We start from the raw sequence: 15,834 nt of genomic DNA on the forward strand, positions 1-15,834 counted from the left end.
ACTTGAAAATTTTCTTGAGCTTGTATGAAGTTAGCTGGATCCCTACTTTCTAACAGAAATTGGACCCAAACTTGTTAAATGACTTACCAAAAGCCACGGGACTTGAGGTCTTCTAGTTTTCAGGCTTTTCTTGTTGCTGTTGTACTTGTTTTTCCCCTGTGATAATGAATATGGAGGGGAGAGTGTGGAGGGCAGAGGTGGGCAGAGACTAATTTCCTGACTCTACCTCTCCTAGCAGTTTAGAGATTAATAATGAGAGGAAGAGTTTGAAAGGATGAACCTTCCAAATGCAGCCTGACGACGTTGTGGCATCCGTGGAGAAGAGTTAACTACTGGTTGAGAATGGATTAGAGTTTTCACTTTCCAGTGAGATACATTTAAAACTGAGCCACAGTTTAGCAAATTCCTCAATGTCTGACTGGAGGCAGGTTGCTTGGTCTCACTTTCCTCATCCGTAAAATGAATAACATAACTGGCCCCTTGGCCTTTGAGGATTTCATGGATTAATTTGGTTAATTAATTAGTACAGAGCGTGCCCATAGAAAACATTATAAAAGAGCTGTCATTATCAAATCAGTGTCACTTTTTATATTTTGTATTGCTGTCATTTTACCTTACACCAATTTCATTTTTTAAAAAATGAGTAAAAACAAATGTTTTCAACTTACAAGGGTAAAATTCTTTTGAATGAGAGAATATGCTTTTCCCCTTTTATTCACAGATAAGATAGTAAACCATTCAGGAAGGTGAAGCTATTTGTAGAAGCAGTAGAATTATAATGGAATTCTCAAGCCTGGGATTGAGTTCCAGATCTGCTATTTAGAAGCTCTTTGACCTTGAGCAAATTGATGACTCTGTGCCTCAGTTTCCTCATTCTATAAAGTAGGGATAATATGGTTCTTCTTAAAACATGTGAAGGGCTTAGGACAGTGTGTGGTAAATAGCAAGATTAAAACATGCTTGTAATAATTTTTAAAGTTTTCATATTAATATTTTTCTGGATCTGCTTTTAGGTCATTGTCCTTAAATTTTCTTCAACTGTTGAAATAGTATATTAGTTAACATAATATTAGGGCATATTTTCAATATTTAAATTGAAAGGACTGTTAATCCAAACAATTTTTGAGGAAATTCTCAAGTTCAGGTAATATTCTGATAATTAAGGTCAGGTCTTTGTATTTGAGACTTTTTTTTTTTCCTCATTAAACTTTTGTTTTAATGGGTCTCAAAATTCTATGACAGATTTTTTGGTCAAGTTGTTGTATTTGAGACTCTTTAGATATGAACCTTCATGTTGAACTCTCCATCTTTAGTACCTTTGCTGCTGCTGTGGCACATTCTCCGGTCCAGTACTTCCAAAATCCAAATGTAAGAAATTCAACTTTTAAAAGACTGTCTATCAATTTTCAAAAGGAGAAAGCTATTCTCTTTTGAAAAGGTTATTTAATTCAGAAACAGACTCCATTCTCAAGTGAGGCCATGCTATAAATTTTGCAATTAGGCATAACTTTTGAATTGTATGATGGTATTTTATGTGAATCAGAAATTACATAATTTTTGTAATATAAATTTTCTTTTATATAATTTAAATTATGTAAATGTCATTTATATAAATTTATATATAATGTAATTGTATGATATTATGTATTTTATAAAATAGATACAATTTGTTTTATGTAAAATTTTTGTAATTATCAAAATTATGTAAGTTTTCATAGTACACATTTTATAAACTTATGCAATAATTATTCAGCCGAGTGCTTTATCCTTATATCCTCAGTTTTATAGTGATTCAGAGTTTTCATAAACCTGACTTTCCAGTTTCCCAGGGTGACACTTGTGCTTTTAGGACTTAATTGGTATTCTTTTGAAATAAGCATCTTTGTTTATTATTCACACTGGGAAATTTATTATGCAAATTTCTTCTAGGAATTGTTGAGGAGTACCAGTTGCCTTATTATGACATGGTGCCTTCAGATCCCTCAATAGAAGAAATGAGGAAAGTTGTTTGTGACCAGAAATTTCGACCAAGTATCCCAAACCAGTGGCAAAGCTGTGAAGTAAGACTATGTTCCTTTTTGTTGGGCAGAGGGGGAGAGGCAGAGGGACACAGAATCTCAGGCAGGCTCCATGCCCAGCGTGGAGCCTGATGGGAGGCTCCATCCCCCAACCCTGAGATCATGGCCTGAGCCAAAATCAAGAGTTGGACGCTTAACCAACTGAGCCACTCAGGAGCCCCAGGCTGTGTTCTTATATGTTTTATCTGTTATAATTTTGGGGTCAGTATCAGGGAAGATTTTCAAAGCCCATACAGTTCTTCTCTCTTAATCTAGGCATCCAGTTCCTTTCACATATGTAAGTGTATGTCCTCGGATCAGTCTTCAGAAGGATTTTATTGCCTTTAGTCATGTGTATACAGAATGCTCAGTTAAGTGGTAGTAACAGGCTCTGGTATCCCAGTGACTTGACCCAACAAGGCTTTATTTCTTGCTGCATAAAGTCCCTTACCTGTCAGGCAGCTGTGCTCCCTGTGGTGATTCAGTAACCCAGGTAACTTTGATCTTGGGGTGCTGCTGTCTCAACACATAGTTCCCAAGCATCTAGGTCAGGAAAAGAGAAGAGCTAGAGGGGCACACGTGGCTCTGTGCTTTGGCTTCAGGTGACCCACATCACTTGCATTCACGATTCCTAGACCAGAGTCAGTTGCACAGCCCCCTCTCCCCGCCAGGAGCACAGACACGTTTGGTTGTCCATGTCTGTGCCAGACAGAGGATTACAGGTTCAATCATCTTTATAGCCAGTAAATTATTTCTAACCCCTCACCGGCCCAAGTTTGAGTTTATCAGCTTATTTATCAGAAAAGCTTCCTCATGGCAGAGTCCACTGCTACCTCCTCATCCCCAATGATGCATCCAGTGAGCGTCATGTCATAGGCCGTAGGCGTATGACGTGGCTGTGGCAGGGCCTGTTCTCCCTGACAGGCAGGTGGAGACTTCCCGTTCCCTCAGGGAAAAGGCAGGGAAGATGAGGGAAAGACTACAAACCATCTAACTAGTTCCACAACTATTTTGAGGCTTTAATCTTCCCCAGCCCCATTACTGTTAGATTTTGCCGTATTATAATACTTGAGGTCCTTTGATTTTTTGATTTTTTAAAGATTTTATTTATTTATTCATGAGAGACACACACAGAGAGACACAGAGAGGCAGAGACACAGGCAGAGGAAGAGAAGCAGGCTCCTCGCAGGGAGCCCGACGTGGGACTTGATCCTGGGTCTCCGGGATCACACTAAACCGCTGAGCCACCCAGGCTGCCCTTGAGGTCTTTTTAAAGTGTCGCTTGTTAGTTTGGCTTTGTCATAAGGGTTATTTTATATAGTAGGTTTTTTTCCTCATTTCCCCCTCCTTCATGTTTCACTCTTTCTCTACTTAGGAAAGGATTTATGTCTTGACGTTTCCTATTTTATATAGATTTCTTACCTACCTACTTACTTTAGGAGCAGGATTTGAGACATTTACAAACTGAAATTGAACTAAATTATTTCTAATGTTAACAATTTCTTGTATAATACGAAATTCAAAGTATAATAATAAAATGAAAATCAGTGAATTCACTACCAAGTGCAAAAAATAGAACCAAGATTCCTTACCCCTCTGAGAGATTACTATGGTGATTGTTTATTATTGCCTTGCTTTTCCTTATGAGAGAAAAAGTGTATATGTGTATATATACTCACACTAAAAATACATTGTTTACTTTTGTGTAATTGTGAAACATATTATTGAAACTTGCTGTAGTTATTCTTCTTAATCTCTTTTCTCTTTCCTTTACACATGTAGCCATGATCTGTTCAGTTTCATATCAGTGCAGTAGTCCATTATATGGCTAGAGTACAATTTTTTCTTCTATTGTTGATTTATGTATGATTTTAATATTTTTAAACAACGCTGCTATACATATGCATGTGTGTGGAGAAAAATGTCTTAGAGTATAAAACCGTAGATTTTGGGGGAGGTGTCCACATAGACAATCATTTCTCCAAATAATGTGAGTTCTGGGACCAATCCTCAAACCTTTTCTTTGTTACTTTAGTTTCTAGGCCTTCAGTATAATGTTGCCTGAGAGTTAATAGTGGATATCTGTGTTTTACTTCTTAAAATTGTGTACATTTCTCCTGAAATCTGATATTTGCTGCAGGCTTTGTTTGTCAAAACTTTAATCAGGTTAAATAAAAGCTGACTTTGTTTTGATAAAAGCTTTCCTCTTATCTATGAGGGGACGATATGGTCTTTCTACTTTCATCTCTTAATGTGATAAATTGCATTTACAGATTTTCCCACTGTTAAACCAATCACATTTCTAGAATAGACCTAATATAGTCATTTTTTAATGTGATCAATTTTGTACATTGTGGATATGAGCAATTTTTGACCGTTTCTGTCTAGTATTTTTGTTCTATTTTGTTTTGTATTAATCCCATGTATTAGATACTGTTGTAATTTTATACTGTTATTATTTATTTAGACTTAAGAACATGTTTATCATTTTCTTTGTTCAACATTCCTTTTTGCCTCTCAGAGCTTCCTTTGAAGATCATTTTTTCTGATTTCCTGATGAACATTCTTTAAATGTATTATATTTAAAAATTTTTTTTTTAGGAGGACCTAGGGATTTTAAGTTCTTTCAGTGCTTGGTTGTCTGAAAATATTTTTATTTGGTTTTTTATCTTGAACAAATTTAGGTTCAGAACAAATTATCTTGAACAAATTTAGGTTCAGTTATTTTCTCTAAATACTTTGAAGGTGTTATTCCACTGTCCCTGGCTTTCATTATTGCTGTTGAGAAGTCAGTTGAGCTTTCTCTCTTTTTAGTTAATTTATCTTTTCTTCCAGACTACCGTAAGAACTTCTGTATGTCTGGTATTCTGCAATTTCTCTCTGATGTGTTTGGTGTCTCTTCATTAATCTTGCTTGGAATTTTTGGACTTTCTTTTTTTATTAAATTTCTAAAAATTGTATTTTAAGTAGCCTAATGTGGGTCTTGAACTCACGACCCCAAGATTAAGAGTTGCATGCCCTACCAACTGAGTTAACCAGGCACCCCTGGACTTCCTAATTCTGAGGATTTGTGACATTCCTCAGTTCTGGGAAATTCTGAACCATGATCTCCAAATAGTTCCTCCTTTCATTGTCTCTTTTGACCATTTTTTAAAAAAGATTTTATTTATTTATTCATGAAAGACACACACAGAGAGAGAGGCAGAGACACAGGCAGAGGGAGAAGCAGGCTCCATGCAGGGAGCCCAACGTGGGACTCAATCCCAGGTCTCCAGGATCACGCCCTGGGCTGAAGGCAGCGCTAAACCTCTGAGCCACCCGAGCTGCCCTCTTTTGACCATTTTTAGAGAATTCATTGGATGCATGTTAGACCTTTTATGTTTTTTTCTTTTTTTTCTTGTCTCTTATTCTCCTCTATTTTCCACATTTGTGTCTTTGTATAGTATCTCTCATATTTATCTTCCAGTTCACTAGTTTTGTCTTCAAATGTGTCTTATCTGCCATTTGTCTCATGCATTTACTTTTTTATTTTAATATTTTTCATGTCAAGAAAGTTTTCCTTCAGTCAGAAAAAGATGGAAATTTATTGGTTTTTTTTGTTTGTTTTTTATTAAAGTGTAGTTGAGACACATTAGTTTTAGGTATACAACATTGACAACTCAATACATTATACTGTGCTCACCACAGTGTAGCTATCATCTGTCAGCATATGATGTTATTATGATACCATTAACCGTATTCCCTATGCTGTACCTTTCATCCCAGTGACTTACTCATTCCATAACTGAAAGCCTGTACCTTCCACTACCCTTCATCCATTTTGCCCATACTTCCTATTCCCTCTTCACTGACAACCGTCAGTTTGTTCTCTCTCTATATATATGGTCAGTTTCTGCTTTTTTTAAAATTTATTCATTTGTCTTGTTTTTTAGGTTCCACATATAAGTAAAATCATGTTATATTTGTCTTTCTGTCTGATTTATTTTACTTAGCATAATACCTTCTAGGTCCATCCATGTTGTTGCAAATGGCAAGATCTCATTCCCTTTTCATGGCCAAATAATATTCTACTGTGTATCTATAGCCACATCTTCTTTATCTACTCATCTACTGATGGACACTTAGGTTGCTTCCGTATCATGGCTATTGTAAATAATGCAGCAATAAACATAGGAGTGCATATATCTTTTTGAATTAGTGGGGTTTTTTTTGAAGGGGGCAAATACTTAGTAGTAGAATTACTGGATCATATGCTATTTCTATTTTCAAGTTTTTAAGGACCTTCCCCACTGTTCTTCACAGGGGCTGCACCAGTTTCCATTCCACCAACAGTGCACAAAGGTTTCTTTTTCTCCACATCTTCACCAACACTTGTTATTTCTTTCTTTTTGATTCTAGTCATTCCAACAGGTATGAGGTGCTATGTTATTGTGGTTTTGTTTTGCATTTACCTGATGAGTAGAGATGTTGAGCATCTTTTCATATGTCTGTAGGCCATTTGTATGTCTTCTATGGAAAAAATATCTATTCAGGTCCCCCGTCTATTTTTTAATCATACTATTTGTTTTTTGTGTGTATTGAGTGGTACAAGTTCTTTATATATTTTGGATATTACTCCTTATCAGATATATAATTTGTGAATATCTCCTCTTATTCCATAGGTTGGCTTTTCATTTTGTTGATGGTTTCCTTCTCTGTGGAAAAGCTTTTAATTTTTAGTCCCAAAAGTTTATTTTTGCACTTTTTTTCCCTGAGGAGTTGTCAAGATGTTTTATTCATACTTTTTCTTTAAAAAACATTCTTTTTAACTTATCTTTTTAGTTTCCTCTTTGCTTTTTGAATATTTATTTTTATGTATTTTATACACTTAATTCTAGCATCTAATGTTTTGATGGTTTGATTTTACTTTTTGTTGTTTCAATTGATTCCAGCTTATGATACTTTATTTTCCCTTGTGCTCATGAATTTTTGTCTTGAGCTTAGGATTACTGTAACATTTTAAGACCTGGGCTTGATTTTTTCCTTCCCAAAAGTCAAGATTTAGATAATTTTCTTTATAAAATTCCTGGTAAGAATGATTCATCCTTATATTAAGGACTTTTTTGGAAACATCTTGACTTGACACCCTCTGTGTGCTTTGGGCTGTGTTTCCTGTCTTTCACAAGTGGTTCATCAATTCTGAAATTCTAGGCTTTGAGATCAGCAAATGTCACCAGAGTGGCCACTTACTTCAGTGATTTCTTATAGCTCTCTGGATTCATGCATTCTTCTTGTTTTCCCCTCTGAGTATTTATCTTATTTATTTAGCAGTTCACTTGTACTTTTTTTTAATTCAGAATTTTTGATATTTACATTTAAATCATTATTTTGTTATGGCATAATTTAAATATATTAAAATGCATAAATCTTAGTATATGGCTTGATGAATTAAAAAAAAGAAGTATACACATACGTACTCACCATCCAGATCAATATAGAGGAATTTGCAATTCATCCCATAGCCCTTTTTGTCTTTCATGCTCCTTCTCAGATTTTAAAAGATAGCTACTCTACCGTATTCTCAGAAAATTCCCAGATTGAATTTTCATTTAAAAGAGTCTCTATAAGGTTAATGTGTGTGTTTCTACTTTTTAAAAAAAGAGGTTTGGTCCTGATCTAATACTGTTTTAGGTTTACTGTTTCTTCACCAGAGCTTAGCATCAATTCCTGGGCTTGTGGTTATGCTTCTCTTGTGTTTGTGTGACTAGCTAAAACGTTTAATATTTTTCTCTCTTAAAGGCACTCCGAGTCATGGGGAGAATAATGAGAGAGTGTTGGTATGCCAATGGGGCAGCCCGCCTAACGGCCCTTCGTATTAAGAAGACGATCTCTCAACTTTGTGTCAAAGAAGACTGCAAAGCCTAATGATGATAGTTGTGTTAAAAAGAAATCTCTCACAGCTTTTTTTTTTCTCATTTTCCCTCTTTCTGTGAATGTATTTCTCCTTTTTGTTGTTGTTGTTCTACCTCAAATATAATGCAGTACAGTATTTAAGAGCCCAGAGGCAGCATGGAAAAAATAACTCTAAAGTCAAACACGGGCCAGAATTGACTTCATCTCCATGTTGTCTTTAATTTTATTTTGAAAAGCAGCACGTCAATTCATCTTTTTATTTAATACGAAAGATATTTCAAAAATGTAAAATAAGCTAGACAAAAATAATACAAGTCATTAAGGTTTTATTTTACTTGAATCAAGAGCACATGAATGAAGAAAAAGAAATGTAAAAGCATTTTTTTGAGATGAAAACATATTCATTAAAAATGTGAACTAGAACATGTTATATCTCAGCAGAATTTTAGGTCACATAATCTGTGGTTTTCTTTTTTTTTTTAATTAAGAAGGATCTTTGAAAAAACTACATATTTCTCTGAACTCTAGTGTCTAAAACATTTGAAAGGGGAGGTGCTCAGTTGACAGATGGAAGTGAGGTCAGAGTAACCAGTTTCTTGGCCTCCCCTCTTCCTGCTGCCCTGCTCTTCATAAATCGACTACCACAGCAGCCCCCGAAGCAGTATGAAAGCCACTACAGTTGTTACTCTCTCTCATTTACAAATGAGACATCTGACAGCTTGTGACATTGAGAAATCCCGAAAGTCACATAGTGGTGGAGCTGGCACTAGGTCCAAATCTTGTGATAATCCACACTGTAGACTTAGCTAGCTTCCTACTTTCCCTTTAATTCCCCTACAGTACTTTTCTGCCTACGCAGAAACAAGTCTTTCATGATGGTATTTGTGATTTAGTCAAACAGAAGACCAGTTGGGTTGTTCTGCACAGTCATAATGGACCTGCGTGAATTCTGAGGACAATATCCATTGACATTTTCCGCATAGAAATTTCATAGTCTGCCTATTTGTTAGATAAATAAAATGTTTTCTGAATTCTTCCAGAGATTAATCAGGCATAAAGACTCGTTGTTAGAAGAGATCTTTAAGACTTATTTCAGAGGTCCCCACTACTTTTGTACATGCACACTTAGAAAGAATAGGAGGAGGAGGAAAGTAGGAAATATTTTGAGAAAAAATATGAAAACTCTTTCAGTAACTAGAAGTGGTTATTTCTCTCCTCTTTCAAAATGAGCAAGTAGATGCAAAAGAAGGCTCCTGACACTTTAGCCTTTATTCTACTTTCTGTGGGGACAGAAGTGATGAATTCTGAATAATACATGGAACATTGAATATTTCATTCAAATCTATAATTCTGCTTTGGTAAAGGAGATTTAACATGGTATCTTTTGTTGTTCTAAAACATTATTTCCTAAGCTCTGTTCCTTAGTACATTCTTCTGTTGAGATGTTCCAAGACTGAAAGCGTTCTTTGATAGATTCTTAGAAAGTGATAGTACACATTAGCATATCATGTGCTTTGAGGAATCTAGCAGTAAAGAAATGTTACTTGAATATCTTTGAATTAAATTTCCCAAGTTATTTGACCATGGAACTTTTTTAATGAAGAGAGGGGAAACCTTTTTACTATCCCACATTTTAGTGTTCTACACACCGTAACTTGAGTAACAGTGTTTGAAAGGATATATCTATGTATTTTCATGCAGAGCACAATCTAGTGATTATAGTTCATTTTGCCATGGGATCTGTTACTGAATCCATCTTCATTTGACTGGGATGAGATATCGAAGGCAAATATCTGACAGCTGTGGTACTCTCACTCATGCAGTTATCCATTCATTAAATAAGATAGGGGACCCCATTTCTTCATTGCCACAGTATTGGGGCCAATACAGAAAAGATGGATGGGATCTGCCCTCAGGGATTTTAAAGACGAATTTGGAAATGGGAACAGGGACGTAGGTGTCAGGTTGGCAGAAGGAAATAAATACAAAGTAGGAAGTACAAAGTAGGAAGTCTTGAGTTCCCTACAACAGTGGGTTCCAGAAATTATTTTCAATTTGCAAAACATTTAGAAAGTGTCTTTATTTGGCTATTGCAAACAATCCAAATTATGTAATCAGTTTTTTAAATTGCGTATATGAAGGGATTTTAAAAAGAACTTACGTGAAGGAGTAATCTTGCTTGTGCTTAATACCTTGATTTCTCATAGATTGTTTTTGAATATATGAGAATAAAATTATTTATTTACTGTGGTTGTACTATAGTTATATGGTTGTTCAAATAAACGAGAATAGTATTTTCTGTTTTATTCACTTGTGTTGGGTGAATATACTCATTTAATTTCTGAGAGAATGTTTTAACATCTCCATTTTCCTTGATACTATGTTTTATAATTTATTTGGGTGTGTCCAAATAGAACTCCATATTTTTATTGGTTCAGCTTCTACTCTAGAGAAATCTGTACATTTTGAGATATTTTTCCTTGGTTTTGTGTTAGTTTACTATAGCTTCTGACTGACTAGTCTTACATCTTAATTACCAAACACACTTCTTAAGAAATAGGCTAACAGAAATGGTAAAAAAAAAAAAATTAAAAACTCTAATTTTTCTTAATCCTCTACATGATTACAAATGGAAAATGCTCACTTACAAAAGCAGGATAAAGTTTAGAGCATAAAACAAATTTATTGTATATACCTAGACTGTTAAAGTATGTATTATTTGTTTTTGATGGGGTGTCATTGTATAATATTTATTTCTTTTGAATTGTGTTATAAGCAAAAAAATATTCTTCTTAGGCTCAATGTGTCAGTGTTCTTTGCTCCTGTCAAATATTTTGACTTTGAGTATAATATGAACCTTGGGAAAATGCTATTTATGAAATGTTGGTACTGTATAAAGTGGTGATGGGGTTTCTATGCAGCATCACTTCCTTAAAATAAGGGAAACATTATTTGTTGTCAATATTAAGCATGAACTTGTTGCCTTTAAGCTACGCATTTAAGTGTGTAATTGTACAGATTCTGTTGTGTGCTTTCTTCTATGTCTAAAATATTTGGCATGTCACATCTAGAATTCTTAATTTATGTTCTGACTTGAAAGTTAAGTGAAACATGACTGTGTCGTGCACTATTTTAGGCATAGCACTTGCTTTTCATCTTTATACTTTCAATTAACTTTGCATTTTAAATTTCCATGATTTATGAAAATAGTAACCTGGTTGCAGTGTCTGAAGACTTCAAAATCAGCTTTTATTTTAAAATGAAGATCTACGATAGATTCATTAGGTTACGAGTTCCATAAGAATTTATTATTCTTAATACTTCTACTATAGTAGAATTATTAAACAAAACTACTGTGATGGAATTTTGCCACCATGTGACTTACTGGGGCAGAGAAAACTCAGGGCTGTCTTAGAGTTTACACAAAAATACCAGGGAACCTGCTGAGCAAGTTATCTGAAAGCAGGGAGCCCACGTTTGCCATTACATGAAATTCAACTTAAAATTGCTTAGGAGGGCATATGTTTTGATTATTTATTTAAAATAAATATGGAGATTTTTTTTGTTTTAGTAAATTCATTTAAAGTTTGGACATTTTATTTCCCATCAGGAAATTGAGAAAGTAACAGTAGCAAGTGAGTCAAGTTGATGGCGCTCAATGCCTTCAATAAGCATCCCTTTAAATAAATTTACAAATACAGCATTTTAGGTTACTTGGAAATATTTAAGAATTCATAGCATAAAGTGGTGTCATGGTTTTTGAAGATATTTTAAATATCCTCTCCGTGTGAAACGTGTTCCTTCTATGTTTGACGCTGTTCTGTATTGGCTCCCTCCCTAAGGTAATGCCTACAGGGACTTTATGCACTATTTAGTGAACACAGTCATCCCTTTGCTTCTGATGGCTTCTTCTAAACAGAAGGAAAAAATGTTGGTTGGAATACAAAAGTTTCGTTAAAAATGTTAATATTAAATAGAATTTCCATAATAGGCAGCTTTTCAAAGTGTTTCAATGCAAATTTTCCAATATTTGACACTCCCTTTTCTCTCTAGCTTTGCTTTTATGTTTATTTTTTTGCCTCCTTTTAAAAAATTCCCTACCGTCTTCCAAAATTATATTTAGTCCCAATTGTAAAAAGCAACTATATTATTTAACTTAATCAATCTAATATTTTGCCTTCCAATGAAAAAGAATTCCTTGGTTGTCTAAGTTATTTAATATGTGTCACAGACAATAACAAAAACCAGAATTCGGAAATTGTTAAGGCTGTAAGAGATTTTATAATTCAGTTCCCAAATTGTATAGATGGTGAAACCAAGGATCAAAGATTAAAGTCACTCATCATTAGCAAAAATGATGACACCCACCACAGGGCTCTGCCACATTTGCTAATTAAAAAATAATTAGCATGCATTGAGACCTACCTGGAATGTATACTGATATAATGCACCGTTTAATGGTGTTGATCAAATCTCATTTCTCTTTTTTTTTTTTCTGCTAAAATAAATTTGCTCACTCATGGTGGAGTCAGTGAGAAAAACTACAACAGACCAGGGAAAAGTCGTAAAATAGTTGTCACGTTAGGTAGGCAACCACTAAAGTGCTGAATGAAATTTAGGAATTGTGAGAATGTAGAATTTCTTTGTGCAAGTGGCAAGTAATGATGAGACACCTCATGCCTCTTGTTCCTCTTTTCTGTAAGGATTGTTCTTTTTATGCCTGGGAATGGGAGCGAGACATGATAGGTAGTTGAATCTCAGACCATGGCTAGTAGCATATTGTCTTCTCTCATCTCAGTTTCTCATTACTTTATGTTCTGTTTTTCTTCTGTAATTCCTGTTCTTCTAGTCTTCTAGCCCATGTTCAGGTTGCTCCACACTGAACTTCCTGGCAAGATTTTAGTTTGCCACGCCCACATGTGAGAGGTCTCGTCTCCTGCCTTTTCCAGTGATTTTTCATTTGGCACAATGAAGAGAGTATTTCTTAAAGGCAGAGAAGATTTTCTTTTACATTTTAAAAAGACTACCAGTTAGTTACATTCTAGCTTTTAGCTAACATATAAGGAATGTCTACTTTTGCCTTAATGCCAATTCTTCTTCAGAGATGATGACTTGGACAGAGAATGTGAAATCCAAGTCTCATAATGTGATTGCTAAATTTATTTCTGCTGTTTCATACAATCGCTTTGTTTTGCATCGGCCATCTTTTAGAATTAAGCTGTTATGGCATATGGTTTGTAACATAAGATTGTATTGAAATTAAGTAATAGTTCCCATTTTTAAAATCCCTCTGTTAAGAACTTCCAGGGTACTTCTTAATTCAGTTGTAGATTAACACAACATTTGGGAGAATATGCACACTGTCTCATCCTAGATTTTAATATATTCAGATATGACTATATTTTCTCATCACTGGTCCATGTTATTGTACAAGAAGAATTTCTCTGCAGATCTAACGGTTTTAAGATCTTTACACTGGGGCACATGAACCTGAATGTTAATACAGCCACAGAGCCTGGATGTATTAGGAAATGAGCTTTATATTGAGTGTCACCAGATCCAGCTGGGTATATTGTACTTTACACAAGTACTCTCCCCTGAGGGGCAGATAGGAGCTGAAATCTAACCCGCAATTGGCTCCTCCAAATCAAATATTTTTATATTTTTCAGAAATGCACCTTATGTGCAGAAAAAGGGTCCTGCTTGTACAACCTCAGAAAATGAGAATTAAACTTTCAAAATGCTTCTTGACATCTGCAAATTGACTAGAGAACTTTGGTGGGAAATTCTTTAGACCTTCATCCTAGCATTTCCAAGACAGGGAAAAGAGATTGTGTGTTTATTCTGTCGATTTAATTTTTCAGCCCCGACAATCTGCAGCAAGACACATGGGCCCACATTTAATATCTCCGTTGAGTTGTCTTTCCATGCGTAAGCCTGTTCATCGGCTTTGCCTGTAAAGAGGCAACTACATGCCTAAATTCTAACTAATGCAAGGATAAGATGAGATTTACTAGTATCTCCATTTCCTTAAATAGGCTGAAGACAAGTAATTAAATATTTTCCAAAAATCTAACTCTTTTTTCTATTTATATAAAGGATGTCTGACCCAAAATATTAACTTCTAGTTTCCACAATGACTAGTGTCAAGCTCTTGTACTCTTCTGAACCTAGACTGGAGAAAATTATTCAAACTTAATCTGTATCTCAGGTTTTAAAATGCCTAAATCAGAAAATTAGATTCATATCTCAAAAAAAATTTTTGGATTGACTTTCAAAGTACTAATATTAATTATACTTTTCTTTTGGTAGTGTGACTTTTCTTATACCTAAGAACATATTACAAATGTCAAAACCACTGCATTTTGACATCGCAAAACATGCCTTGAACTCTTGAACTACTGTGAAAAGAATCACTGGTGTAAAGACTTATTGTAAGCTGGCTGATATTCATAGGTATGTAGCAAGATATTACTCTTGAACGGGTGGGCCCAAATGAATGTATATAAAAAATACGAAGAAATAAATTAGGTTTTAAATAAGAACTGGGCAATATATAGTATAAAAAATGCAGATGGCAATTTCTGTAGTTACAATTTTAATTGTTGAAACTGAAAAGAATTCCAAATTCCAAAGAGAAATGAATGATATTCAGATGTTTCATTAACTTCTAGTCTATGGAAATATGCATTTTGTAGTAACACGTATACTTATTTTCTTTAGAAATAATAGTATTTTAAAATTTAGTAAGAACTCAGTGATAGCCTTCATACCAAAATGTTTAACTTTATCAACAGCAAGTCAGAAAAGTATTTATTTTAAAGCTTTTTAAATATTATTGCATAACTTTCAGCTGCCTCCAATGTAAAGACTTATCTGCCTAAATGTTATATTTTTATGTATGCATTTCTGAAAATGTATTGTTTTGTAAAGTGGCCAAGTTAATAAATCAATCACTCCTTGCACTTGTTTCTGTGAAGCATATAGAGCTCTATTTTAAATAAAAAGAAAATGTGTCCTATTTCGGTTTTTATGTTCTATTATTTTAAAATTGTCTTTATATTTGCATGCAGTAAATAGGAGGGTCTTGTAAATTCAAATGTTGGCTCCAATGGGTACTGGATTTTTCTTCCTTCTTCCTGGAGAAGACACTTGCTTCTTCAATAGGCATTTATTTCTCTATGTGAAACTTACCACAATAGTCTGTCTTGTTTTTCCTGTAGAGTAACCATTCCTTGTATTTATTGAAGGATGTATTGAAAGATTTCTGGGTAGGCCTGCTCTCAGGCCAAAAATTGCTTCCTTCACTTTTAAATAAAATCCTGAACACTCACATGGTCTACAACCACCTCCAGGGTATGGGGCCTGACAACTTCTGCGCCTTCATTTCTGGTATCCCCCCACCTCCAGCCCCAACTGTTCTCCAGACTGAGCTTCTTGGTGCTCCTTGAACTTGCAGGACAGTTGCCTGTCCCCAGGGGATTGTTCTATTCCCTCTGCCTGGTAGGCAGGTAGTCGGGTGGTGTAGGTCTCTGTCAAATACTATCACACCAAATGGTATTTTGGGGCCATTCTTTCTAGAGTAGCGCCCTTTATTATTCACTGTCCACTTAGCCTGTTTTGTTTTTCTTTATTGTACTTTGCATAAACTGGCATTATACTGTATCATAGACCCTGAACAGTAGAATTAGGGATCTTTTCACGTAAGTTTGAAGATGTCGTTTTAAAACATGAAGAATATGTGTTGTGCACAGTGAGAAATCGTCTGTGGGACTCATCACCCACCCATCCCCTCCCTCATGTCTGTAATAAACCCAGTCAAGAAGAGTTTATCCAAATTCATAGTGGCTGCTGCAAAATGACATGATGGGAAAAATAGGTTGTG

The 15,834-nt window shown here is 34.9% G+C and overlaps 1 protein-coding gene across 2 annotated transcripts in view; it reads left to right on the top strand.

Moving 5' to 3' along the window:
- The window catches only part of ACVR1C (activin A receptor type 1C), a 79,529-nt gene extending 64,579 nt beyond the window's left edge, over positions 1-14,950 (top strand). For both annotated transcript variants that reach the window (XM_055308491.1, XM_055308492.1), the window contains exons 8-9: positions 1,930-2,060; positions 7,836-14,950. In XM_055308491.1, the coding sequence (XP_055164466.1) occupies positions 1,930-2,060; positions 7,836-7,961 (257 nt within the window). In that variant the 3' untranslated portion in view covers positions 7,962-14,950. The remainder of the gene's footprint in view (positions 1-1,929; positions 2,061-7,835) is intronic.
- The last annotated feature ends 884 nt before the right edge of the window (positions 14,951-15,834 follow it).

Source organism: Nyctereutes procyonoides, unplaced genomic scaffold (assembly GCF_905146905.1).
Source record: "Nyctereutes procyonoides isolate TBG_1078 unplaced genomic scaffold, NYPRO_anot_genome, whole genome shotgun sequence".
NCBI lineage: Eukaryota > Metazoa > Chordata > Mammalia > Carnivora > Canidae > Nyctereutes > Nyctereutes procyonoides.